This window comes from Hippopotamus amphibius, chromosome 14 (genome assembly GCF_030028045.1).
Source record: "Hippopotamus amphibius kiboko isolate mHipAmp2 chromosome 14, mHipAmp2.hap2, whole genome shotgun sequence".
In the NCBI taxonomy this organism is placed as follows: Eukaryota; Metazoa; Chordata; class Mammalia; order Artiodactyla; family Hippopotamidae; genus Hippopotamus; species Hippopotamus amphibius.
The window spans coordinates 64573635-64586436 of NC_080199.1; the positions used below are offsets into that span (position 1 = coordinate 64573635).

At 47.7% G+C, this 12802-nt stretch overlaps 1 protein-coding gene across 1 annotated transcript; it reads right to left on the reverse strand.

Annotated features, from left to right (window-relative positions):
* Positions 1-1517: 1517 nt before the first annotated feature.
* Positions 1518-12423, reverse strand: TMEM272 (transmembrane protein 272). The gene is made up of 4 exons (XM_057707211.1): positions 12417-12423; positions 11323-11382; positions 6691-6773; positions 1518-1880 (listed from the first exon to the last, which is right to left on the reverse strand). The coding sequence occupies exons 1-4, from the start codon at positions 12421-12423 to the stop codon at positions 1518-1520; spliced, it is 513 nt and encodes a 170-aa protein (XP_057563194.1).
* Positions 12424-12802: the final 379 nt, after the last annotated feature.

Below are 12802 nucleotides of genomic sequence, written 5' to 3' on the forward strand. Positions count from 1 at the left end.
TGGCTCAAGTGAAAAGGAAACTAGAAAGTACCCGGAGGGGCAGGGGCAGAATAAGGGCTCTCCCCTCTTTGCCCAGCAGAGGGCGCAGCTAGCACCTTCTTCTTACCTGGGAGGAAACCAGGACCAAACGTGACTCCAGGTGACAGATGTCTCCAAACTCAATGGGGATGCTCCATGGGACTCATGGGTCCTTTTCTCTTAAAGCCACAGAGAAGAGTGAGCCTCTCTTGGTTTGAGCTGACACTTCTGATAAACGGAGGTGCCCCACACTGGTGGCCACTCAGGGGTTGGTTTGATTATAAAGCACGCACACACACACACACCAGCCCAGATCCATGTAAAAATAGACAGAGGCTATGACACACGATAGAGTTCTTCATCTAGAAATTCTACATCATAGGGGCTCCCCCTACCCCAGGGGCTGACATCCTGACACGGCACCGCAGCTCCCAGGAACATCCTCTCACGACAGTGGCGAGAGGGTATGGTACTGGTGTCATCGGGGACTTCCAAACGAATGGATTTAGAGAAGGCTTCCAAACCCTAGCCTGGCATTAAGTAGATTTGCTACTGTATAGTATTTAAACTGGGAGACCAGAAGCACCTACATTACCAACAGCGCATGCAACCCAGCCAAAACACTAACCTGGTTTACGCCATCAGCAAATCACAGAGATGTACACAGATAACCAGGGAAAGAAGCAGACTCAAGGCCAAGCAAAGGATCTTCAGTAGCACAGAGCACGCTGTGAAAGGGATGCTCTCTCTGCAAAGCCAGGCTAGTAGGAATCTACTTCCTTGACCCTGGCAGATTTTACAGCTGCCCTTGAGATGCCCCCACCCATCAGAGCAAACCCAGCTGATCTGGGGTTGGGAGAGCAGCTCCTTAACTTTCCCCAAAGGCAGGTGGACTCATTAAGTAAGAGCACTCTTCTACTCATAACAAAAGCCATCATCGCAAGTGAAGCTGAGCTGTGTCTTGTTTGGAAGTCTGTGCTCTTTCTATAAGTTCAAGGTGCCCATGGCTGAATGACCACCCAGCAGTAGCAGCAGTAACAACAACAAGCCTCGCTCTCCTCGCAGTCACGGGAACTGCAACTGTGATTTGAGAAGGTCCCCCATTCTTTGCCTCATCCCCTCACACACAAAAAAAACAAAAAAAACAAAACTTTGAAAACTCTTATGAATACAAATTCCCCACTCTGAAAACAGCAAAAGTGCCTTTCCCAGACCCAGGCAGGCAAGCGTTTCTTTCGTCTGCTGGAACACTCAGCATTTTGGTGGTTTCTTAAATGTCTGCAAGGAAGGTTTTACTGCCTTCACAGCGTGCCGTCCTCCTGCAACTGTGTGTGTGCGCGCGCGCGTGTGTGTGCCTATTTGTGCGTGTGTGTGTGCATATTTGTACACGTGTATGTGTGTGCATGTGTGTATTTGTGCGTGTGTACATGTGTGTATATGCATGTGTGCGCCTGTGTGTACTTGTGCTGTGTGCGTGCGTGTGCCGGAGGGGGCGGTTCTCAGTCTTCCTCGGGAGCAGACCTCCACCTGGACCACACGTAGACACAGCCGCTGCCCAGCACGAGCAAGCCCAGCACGGTGTGGCCGAGCACGAGGACCCCCACCGCAAAGAGGTACAGGGTTTTGTCACAGTAATCCCGGGGCTGCTGGAAAGGGGGGATAAAATCTGGCAGGTAAACAGAGAAGACCCAGTAATTTCCCAGAATGAACCAGAGGAGGAGGAAGAGGCTGAGGAGGAGGTGGACGTAATATTTGTGTGCGTTCTGCCTCCAGGGATACTCATTGCCGTCATCGTCATCTATCACCACAGCCTTGGACAGAAGCCGCCTCATGCTGGTGGAGTCGTGGAGTAGGAGAGACACCTGGGTTGTGGTAGGGAGCCGGTGGTCAGAGGGCAGAGCCGCAAAGGAAGGGGGAGGAGAGGGGACAGAAGGGAGGAGAGGGGACAGATGGGAGGAGAGAAACAGAGGAAGAGATTTATTATGAAAAGTGCACACACTGGAGTTGCAGATGCTGCCAAGGAGTGAAATTTCATTTCAAAGAGTTAGAACTGGTGAGAATGAAAGCATCAGTCCTTAGCATCCTTGGTGGCATTTTTTTTAGATGTGTGAGTTGCTTTGGACAAGGGATTTGTTGACTGAAGTTCACCTCTGCACCCAGAGTTTCCCTGTTGCTGTGGTTTGCTTCCTTGGCCTTGAGGTCAGTTCCTTGGCCCCCCTGGCTCCAGTGACCTGCTCTTCCTCCTCCAGGGACCACCCCCTGGATCTGGTCATCAGTTGGAAGTGTCTTCCTCCCCAACCCCAACTAAATGTTAGTTGTTCAAGCCGCCCAGTCTGGGGCATCTTGTTAAGGCAGCCTGAGCTAATACAGACATGAAGACTTTTTAGGCATATTGTCTTATTTAAAACAACCCTATGGAACACACATCACTTTCCTCACTTTAGAAATAAAGGAATTGGGATTTCCCTGGTGGTCCAGTGGTTAAGACTCCAGGCTCCTAATGCAGGGGGCCTGGGTTCAATCCCTGGTCAGGGAACCAGATCTTGCATGCCGCAGCTAAGAGCCTGCGTGCTGCAATGAAGATCCTGGTGCAGCCAAACAAATAAATAAACAAACAATACAAGCAAAGGAACTGAGGACCAGTTGGGTGAAGGAGTTGGCCAAGGTCATGTGCATGAAAAGTGGGAGTCAGAGTATAACACCAGGTGTGTCTTCAGCCAAAGCTGGCAGGGGCCCTTCCCACCAAGCCCTCCTGTGTTTCTCAGGCTCAGGAGAAGCTCCACTGAATATCCTCAAGCCTCGGGGTCAGTATGTCGAAAACATAACTCGACATCTTCCATGTTCATTTTGGTGACATGTCCAAGCTAGAAACCAGGGATGCTCCCGGCTCCTCACTCGATGTAACCAATCAATAGCGACCATACTGAGTGTACCTCCAGTACTTCTCCGCCACTAGAATGGAATGGCAGGGTTCACTTCTGTACACCCAGCCCAGCACATGTGTGGGGTGTGGCCCATTAGAGAAGCTCCGTGCTTGACGTTCCAACAGTCTGGGGCTGCTTCTCATCTCCCTGCCTGGACTGTGTGCTCATGCTGTCCTAGGACCTCTACTCCCCAGCCTGACTCTTCCATAAACATCCAGACAGAGATCACCTCCTCCAGGAAGGATTCCAGGATCTCTCCATGCTGGGTTAGAAATCTTCTTTGTGTTTACCTGTATTCTCTTATTTTCTACATTGAAAAGTTATCACTTATGAAAGGTAACAAAACCTAAGTAAAGTGATTAGGCCAGCGTTTGGCCTGTATGATCTCATTTAATGTTCATACTAACCTTGGGGCTGTATATTATTATCCCTGGTTCATGGATGAGAAAATAAGGCTCAGACAAGTTGTCACTTCACCCAAGTCCACAGTGAGTAAAAGGATGAGATGGGTGTCAGTCCACACCTCTGACCACTGTCTACACCATACTACCCAGATGCTTAAATCAAAGATATTAAGTCAGAGGGGCTCTTTCCTAAGCTGGGAAAGTGCCCCCATTTTTCCAGCTGTCCAGGCTTTCTAGGAGTAAGACTTGCAGCCTGGCTGGGAGGCAGAACATTTCCATAAGAAAAGGGAAGTAAGGGCTTAAAGGGGTCCAGAGAGCCACTCACATAGAGTGGATGCATCCAAGGAGGGCTTCCTGGAGGAGGGGGTATATTCCAGATCCCTGTGAGCAGGGAGAGGTGGGAATGGGAGTAGCATGGCAAAGGTGAAGGGTGGTGGGTTTGGGGAACAGGAGAAAACCAGTTGGAAGGAGCAGGGCGGCCTAAGAGGAGTACTATCTATGAGGTCGAGCAGGTGTGTGGTGCACAGGACCTTGGCCATTTACCCCATGGAAACCCAAGAGAAGCAGCCGCTTGGCCTCAATTTCCTCATCTGTAAGCTTGAGCTGACAGCGCAGCTCGGGGTTCAGTTCCTCAGCACCATTTCCCTTCCTAGCAGGGCCCTGTCCCCGGGAGGCTGCCCCCACTGTCACCTGCATCCGGAGGGGGAATCTGGGGGCCCACCCTCCCTGGAGGCGCCTTCTCCACACCAGGGGCAGCCTGGCATCCAAGGTGCAGGGACCTGGCTACCCTCCCAGGACTGGTTCATGGGCACCTGACGCCAGGAGAGAGGAACCCTCTGGGGTTCATTTCACTTCACTGCTTGCCCAGAGCAACTGCCTGGAGCCTGTGACCCAGGCTTCCCGGAGCTACCTGGTTCTTTCCTCTTCCACCAAGGTTTGAAGTCGTAAGCTCCTCTAACAAATTACCTCTCAGGTTAGCCAGAGCTGACTTTTTGTCCCTTATATTCAAAAAATCCTTTCTGATACAAGGACCTGCCTCAAAGGGGCACTGTGAGAACTGAATAAGCTCAAAACGGGGACCGCGCCCTTAGCACGGCACCTGGCACACAGTGAGCCCACGCGGTGGTGGCGATTATTACTGAGAATTAGGATCCTGGAAGATGAGGTGGGTGTTGGGTAGACAAACGGCCACCAAATCAGTGTTTTCGAAACTTTCTTTTAGTAACAAACACACGTCACATCACGGCCTCGTCATCGGGTGACTGCGCACCCCCGCTGGCTCAGAGAGGTCCTGGTTTATGCTGTTTCCTGCTGTGATATTATCAGAGCCCCCTGGTACTCTCAGCACTGTCCCTGTTCAGATGATAAATTATGTGGTCAACTTACCAAACACACACGTGTGCAAGTGTATCACACGATACTTACCAGGCACTCCCATATTTTCTCTTCTAAGGGATCACAATCTACTTAATTTTTTTTCATGATCTCCTAGTGGGTCATAACTGTCAGCTCTCTTCGGTGACCCTGGGCGATGTCCACTCACTTCTCAGCTTTCTCTTCAATACAATGGTGGTACCATCTGATGCATTTCAGACAGGATACTGGGCATCGCTCTGCAGTGTTCCGAGGGTGGTAAATGGAAAGCCCTGGCCTCACTAGTAAAGCTCTCTGTCTGGGGATCCTTCAAACCTGTTTGCTATTGCTCTCATGGTTTTGGACTCACTGTGTATTGTCTCGCTACCATGAGCACAAAAATTTAATTTGGCTTCAAACAGTTTTAGATTGCCAGGAAAAAAAAATCAATGCTGTATATTAGGGCCCTAGTTTGCTCATTAAAATAAATTACCTTTGGGTTCTGGTCTGGCTCTCATAAAGGAAAAGTTTGCTGTTATTAACAGGAACAGACTCCATGGACAGTAACATCTCTAAAGGAAAGTTCTACTCTGCAGTCTGATTATGAGGTAGTCCAGTGAGAGAGGGTGGGGCAGAGGTAATTACTGCTGACAACTCTGCCCTTGTTTTGAGCATCTCTATGGTACTCAGTCCATCAGAGCCTTCCCCTAACACGGCGGGGCCACAGGGGATACACAACCCTGTTGATCCAAGAGTTTCCTTGGAGCTAATCAGAGCCCCAGGTAGATCCCATCGGGATGTTATAAAGAGGAAGGATCGTGCATGTGTACATTCCAGAACACTGCCCGCCGGACCACTGCCAGAAGAGGAGGGTATTTAATAGTGAGGTGATCTCAGACACAAAAGGCTCCAAATGCTTGCTCCAGACCAGACATGTCTCCAGAGACAGAACAGACCTTGTGGCTACTGACTGCATACGGGAACAGTCTTCTTGAAGACATTCCTTTGATGTCTCGGACCAGTATCATGATTAGTGCCACTGGGCAGCCTTTTTCGAAGGCCCCAGGCAGCAGAGAGAAGTAGACAAAGAAATCAGACAGTGGGTCCACATGAAATTCTATACGTGGCACTCGATTCTGTGTGTGTGTGTGTGTGTGATTGCTTCGTTTTTATGAAACCTTTTTGGAAAAATGGATGCTTGCGTTTTCTAGCTTTTGATACAGAAAGCTTTGAGGTGGGCTTGGATGGTTGGGGAGGGTCCTTGATAAATGGAGGTAGACCTAAGGTATTTTCAACCTAAGGTACTTTTGGCAGGTGTGACATTTCTGTGGGCTAGGAATTTTGAAAACTTAACTGCAGGCTATGCAGGACCTTTGATATTTCTTTTTCCATCACTTTTCCTGTTTCAACATATGTCGATACAAGCCATGAGCAGATCAGCTCCCTAGACTGACATAAGCGTGAGAGCCACAGAATCGCCCCCAAACATCAGAGTTTAACACATTTGACTGATGACTGCAGCTAACGAATTCCATGCTAGTTGGTTGAGAATTAGGAGCTATGGTTAAAAACAGAACTAAGAACTGCTAAAATCAAATACATTTTAACCAGATGCAAATTTTAACTCCATTGCCCCACACAGGAAACTTTTTAAAAAAGAAGCACAGAGAAAAGCCACGATTACAGCTGAAATCGATAGTGTAAGTAATTGGCAGTCAGTAACTTCTCTGCATCGACTGTTGTCAGAGCAAAGCTACACTTAGCACATTGAACTCGGAGCAGCAGCAGAGAAGCTCGGGGTAAGTACTGCTCATCTGGAAAAATCCAGATCTCTGAGACAGGCCTCAGGCATCCACCTGGCCCTGTTGTTTCAACAACCCTGTGCTTAGGGGAAAGCTGTTCTTTGAGCAGCAAACAGTTAAAGGATGTGTTCCATGGTGCCTGTAAGTCAAATTTCAACAGAAACGACAAACAACTGATAAAGACTTTACCTTTAAGGCCCCGATGATCCCACCCACTAGCAAGTATAGAGGGATGAGGGGCTGTACGGGACAGTCCTCCAAAAACTTCATTCCTGCAAAGGGGAGAGAACAGAAGATTGAGAGGAATGTTTTCAAGAGCACAATGCTGACCTAGAAAAACTGTACAGATGAACCGATGTGCAAGGCAGAGATAGAGACACAGATGTAGAGAACAAAGGTATGGACACCAAGGGGAGAAAGTAGGGTAGGGCACGGGCGGGGTGGGGTGAACTGGGAGACTGGGGTTGACATATATACTCTAGTATGTGTAAAAGAGGTAACTAATAAAAATTTTAAAAAATATATTAAAAAAATAAAAAGTGAAAAACAAAACGCACACTCACACACACAACACAATGCCAGTTAGGGAAATGAAGTAAACGTCTACAGAAGCCAAAATGTTAATCACATAAATCACTGAAGCTTGACTCCCCCCGCTTGGGGAACCTGCTCAGTCTCTCAAGCCACCCAATCTTCGGGAGGCTTAGTGGCCCGAATGGCAGTCCATCGGGCATCAGAGCTGGGACCAGAGGTCACAGCACCATTGGTCTGGATATTAATTGGCTACAGGTGTGCTCAGCTTTTATGAAGCCAGCGAATGACAACCCTGTTTCTAATGATTCATTTTACCAAAGGCTCCAAAGAATCCCTTTAAATATCCAGGGGTCTTGATGTGCTTAAAATAAGATCCAGTTTATGGGTCACGTTCCCCAAATGCATCCACCGTGTAATATAAGGCTCCCATTTGCTCTGCTTCCAGGGCCCACAGGGCAGGAAGTTGCCGGAAGAGAACTCTTTCTCCGTGTGCAGGACACTCTGCTACGTGAGTTGCAGACACCATATGATCACCATTGACCAACTCCCTCACCTGACCCCAAGCTGGGTCACGTGTTTACTGACAGATCCTTAGAGCATATTGCAGAACTACCAAATCAACCACCCTGGACCCACACCCTTTCTTATGGTAATTTTTCTCCCCATAGTAATGCTTTCTCTCTACTTTTCTCAGGCCTTTGTCTCTAGGACTATTTAAACAATGGCGATAGGGTGTATTACTTAAACTATAAGAGAGAAACTCGCATTTCCCTCAGTGACCAGTCTGGCTCCAGTGACAGGCTTCGGATGGGTCCTAGCAGACATCTCGGCTGTGCTGAGGCACTGACTGTTCAGTACGTGCCCCTCACATTTTCCAGCCCCCGTGGGTACCCAGGACTGTGGGACTAGTTCTAGACAATGGGCTGTGGAACATTTTGGGGCCAAAGCGTTTAAAAACTGACACATGATCCTTCATTTTCTTCCCCTGCTTTGACCCAGTGGAAACCATGGGGTGAGATGGTCAGTGCTCAAAACTGAAGCAGCTTAGAGTGCTACATCATCACATCACTTGGGGGAGTCCCGGGGAACCCCAGAGAGACTCCTGATCCACAACTGGAATTTTCATGAGCAGGAAATAAACCTTTGTAATCAACAAGGACCTACTGTATAGCACAGTAGGTCTATACAGTAGCTCTATTCAATATTCTGTAATAACCTATATGGGAAAAGAATCTGAAAAGAGTGGATATACGTATATGTATAACTGAATCATTTTGTTGTACACCTGAAACTAACACAACATTGTAAACCAACTAATACTCAATATAAAATAAAAATTAAAAATTAAAAAAACAACTTTGTAGTATTTAGCCACTGAGATTCCAGGACTGATTTGTTCCCACAACATAGTTAAGTTACCCTGAGCAACACATTTGCCAACAGAACCCAAGAAAGAGGCTTCTCACTGTAGAACGGCAGTCTTCTGTTTAAATGACATCTAAAATTTTAGCTATGATTTGACATTTTATTTCCCATGAAGGCCTTGGTACCTAGAGAGAGTAAACCATTTTCCTATGACTGTACCATATTCCACTGAAGTTAATAAAAATTTCTAGGTATAGAGAGACCTACAAATTTAGGGCCCCAAACAGAGTAGAATCAAATACACACGTTGATCCAATCACCAGCCTGCAGAGGCCTGCCTTTCTAGATATCTCTGATGTTTAGCTGAATATGTTGGTAGATGAAAACACTTTCCAAGTCTCAAGACAACCTTTTCACACAAAGACCTTTAAATACTTGATGCCAAAGTTGTTGGGTAGGAACTGCCTTTCTGTTCAAAACCCAGCTATGAAATGCACATGAGTAATGACTTATATACCTGCTCATGGCTAAGGAATGAAAACAGCTGCTGCTCACAGGAGAGTCAATCAGCGCACAGATGGCCTAAAAGGACCCTAATAAATTTAATAAAAGCATCTTTCCTGCTGTATGCTTCATGTACTGCCTGGGACCTCTAGATTTTCTTCCCGTCTGACCTGCAGTATCACAATTACCCTCTTCAGGCTTTAGAATTCTCCCCAATACAGCTGGTAAAACTACCAGATGTAGGCATTGGGGGGGGGGGGGGGGGAGACAATATTATGGAAGTTAAAAAATCATTTTTTAATATTTTTATTGTAATAAAATATATATAACAAAATTTTTGCCATTTTAACCATGTTAAAGGTACAATTCAGTAGCACTAACTACGTTCACAAACTTGTGCAACCATCACCACTATTTATTTCCAAAACTTGTTCGTCACCATAAATAAACGCTCTATAACCATTTAGCAGTAATTCCCTGATACCCACTTGTGGCAGTGCATGTGATGATTTTCATATAACGTCTACGGGAATTGGCCTTGTGGGGTCTTCCCTCGTTTATGCAGCCATGTTAGCAGGTGAGTTGTTTCAGGTAAGTTCATTATTCAGATAACTGAATAATAAGCTCCAAAAGCTTACTTTTTACTCAATAAAAAATCTATCTTTTACTCGAGAGATTTTGCATGGGACATTTCCCCACGGGGACCCCTCCTTTTTTTTTTATACATTTATTTATTTACTTTTATTGGCTGCATTGGGTCTCCATTGCTCTGTACAGGCTTTCTCTAGTTGTGGAGAGTTGGGGCTACTCCTGGTTGCGGTGCGCAGACTTTGCATTGCGGTGGCTTCTCTTGCTGCGGAGCATGGGCTCTAGGCGCTCGGACGTCAGTAGATGCGGCACGAGGGCTCAGTAGTTGTGGCTCATGGGCTCTAGAGCACAGGCTCAGCAGTTGTGGCGCACGGGCTTAGTTGCTCAGTTGCTCCGCAGCATGTGGGATTTTCCCTGCCCAGGGCTCGAACCCGTGTCCCCTTCATTGGCAGGTGGATTCTTAACCACTGCATCACCAGGGAAGTTCCTTACGGGGGACTCTTAAGCAGGGTATACCTAACACCTTATAAACGCTTCTTGATAAAGCAGGGCCACATAATAAACATTCACTTTGGAATTGCTCTGTAAAAATGACAGCTTCAGGGCCTGTTGAAGTGGCTGGTTTGCCCTGACACTAGAGGGCCCCAGACTACTTGGCTTTATGAGTTCTGTGCTAAGTTGAGAATTTAATTTTGTTCTTTTACTTCCTGTCAAGCTGTCAGCTTTCACTGGTTACAAATCTAAGAGCACTGTTTTTGTATTTTTTTGAGTTTTAGTATTTTTTTTTTTAAATTGAGGTGAAATTCACATAACACAAAATGAACCATTTTAATGTTCACAGTGATGTGTATTCATCACCACTATCTAGTTCCAAAACATTTTTGGAACTATCACCCCAAAAGAAAACACCATCCCCATCAAGCTATTTGAATACTGGGGGCTTTTTTTTTTTCTTCTTTTTTTGGCAACAATTCCTATTCCCTTTTAATTTCTGCTCCAATATGCTATGAACTTGGAGTCTAGAGCACCAGGCTTGCTAGACCTCTCTATAAACAGGGGTAGCCAGAGTCGGTGCACAGAGCTCGGAGGCTCCCATTATCAACATTCAAGGGTGCGAGTTTAATTTCACTGACACGCGACAACGATTTTTGGGTACTCAAGGAGTTTCCCACCTTCTCAACTTTTCCTCATACTTCATACTTCTGGATAAATGAAATCATTTAATATATGTGACTAATGGAAATAATCATTCATTGAGCAAAAGAATACGTAGAACGCCAACAATGACCACAGCCCGAGGTTCGTTTTCCGTAACACTCCACACGGGAGCACAGGAACTGGGAAGGTCCTTGGGAAACCTCTGGCCCCGCGGCTCCCAACCTGGGCAAGAGGTACCATAATATCTGCGGACAGATTTTTAAAAGCAGGTGTCTGTCCTCACCCAGACATACTGCATCAGTATTTCACAGGGCAGGACCCAGAACGCCACCTTTTAAAAACATTCAGCAAGTAACTCTGTCCGACTAATATGTGTCTGGAAATCATCAGTCGGATCAGCTCTTCCTAGTGCGCATTTTGTTGTTTGTTTCTTTTGGGTTTTGGCGGAGTCGGGGGCGGGGGGGGGGGGGTTGGCCGTGCCCCACGGCTTGCGGGATCTCAGTTCCCCGGCCAGGGCTTGAACCTGGGCCACTGCACCGAAATCGCTGAGTCCTAGCCACTGCACAGCCAGGGAATTCCCATCGCACATTTTATGTTTAAAGGTGAAGTCCCATCATCCCCTGGCCGGGCACGGCTGACCTGGGGCGTCCAGCAGCTCAGTAGCCAGCTCACCTGTGAAGGCCATGCACAGCGGCAGCACCAGGAAAGTGCAGAGCAGAAACACGAAGCAGGCTGCAATGGAGAAGGAGCGGGCGCCGGGTTAGAACACAGAGACTCTCGCTTTCTTTCCACTGCAGTTTACTCACACCTTCTGTGAAATCTGCCCTTCTCTCAAGACAGCAGATGGGGGAGGAGGTCACCGCTTGCCTGGGGCTCCTGCAGGAGACACAGGGGGTGCACGCCAGGACGCACATCTCTGAGACAGCTGAATGTCTCTTCTGATCAGGCTGCCAATTCCAAGGCCCAGGTTTCCTGCACAACCCCTCCAAAGTCTGACAGCTTCTAGAAAAGGAGTTCCTAAGCTGCTGCTCTGGCAGTGCCAGGATGCCAGAAGCCACCGGCGTTCCCAGAGCCAGGCGGGACCTACCTTGTGCTTCCTGGGGGCCTCTTTCCACTCCAGATGGCTCTCCCCTGCCCCGCATAAGGTTCCCTGACAACTCGCTTTATCACTTAAGGAATCTGCTTCACAACGTCTTTTTCCCTTCCATTTATGTATGGGTTATATATCCCATAGTATAGGATATCAGATGGTCTCCTAAAGCTTCCTACAGATACACAGTGGAACAGAGCTCTGAACTGGCTTGGGGTTTTTCTTCCTGTTCATGCAACCAATTCACCCTCTGGCACTGGGCAAGGACAGAGGCACGGGAGTTAGATGGACCTGCATCCAAACCCTGCCTCTGTCACTCACTAGCTGTGTGGCTTCGAGTGAATTAGGTGGCCTCCTTGAAGCCCCGTCTCCCTCTTCTGTAACGTACGTTAGCAGATGCACGCACGCGCTCCCTATACGGCAACGACGACGATCAGGCAATGACTCCCCCTTGTTGGTTCTTGGTTTCCTCGTTTGTTAAAAGGCCTGCAGGTATAGGTTTTGCTTGGCAGCGTTGTGTTGTTTGTTTGTTTTGTTTTTAATTATGAATTTGAGTGCCTTTTGGGTACAACTACACCCCTGTTCCCACTGTTAACGTTTAGACAGCATCACACACTTATGTTTCCTGCTAGGTCTGATGCCAGCCCTGAGAGCAGAGAGAGGCTGCCTGAGATACGCGGCATGGTAGCCTCCTCGGCCACCACACCCTCCTCTCTAGGGAGTCACCCATTTTGTTCTGGTCTCCCCACCTCCCCACCCTCCTATGCAGTTCATGTGCTCTGGTACAAGCTGACTCCCCACCTTGGCTTTTGAGAAGGACATGAGGCTCAGCCCTAAGTTACTGGCAGAGGGGTACTCACCGGATATGTTTTTTGGTGATGGATGGGCTCTTGGCTCATTTTGGGCCAAGGATACTCAAGGGGAGATTGACTGAGGGAAAGGAAAAAAGCCTTCTCACTCTTCTGTCAGTGAGAACAGTCCTGTGAACTTCCAGGAACAAGCCTTCTCTCCTTCCCTGGACGCTGGTTCGGAGGCAAGGTGCTCTGGGGGCTGTTGGCCACC

Bases quoted from the DNA above. Each gene is read 5' to 3' on its own strand.
- TMEM272 (XM_057707211.1), bottom strand. The intron at 6,774-11,322 runs GTGAGCTGGCTA...TCCCCTTTGCAG, and splicing joins GCTGTGCATGGCCTTCACAG to GAATGAAGTTTTTGGAGGAC. The intron at 1,881-6,690 runs GTAAAGTCTTTA...ACCACAACCCAG, and splicing joins GGATCATCGGGGCCTTAAAG to GTGTCTCTCCTACTCCACGA.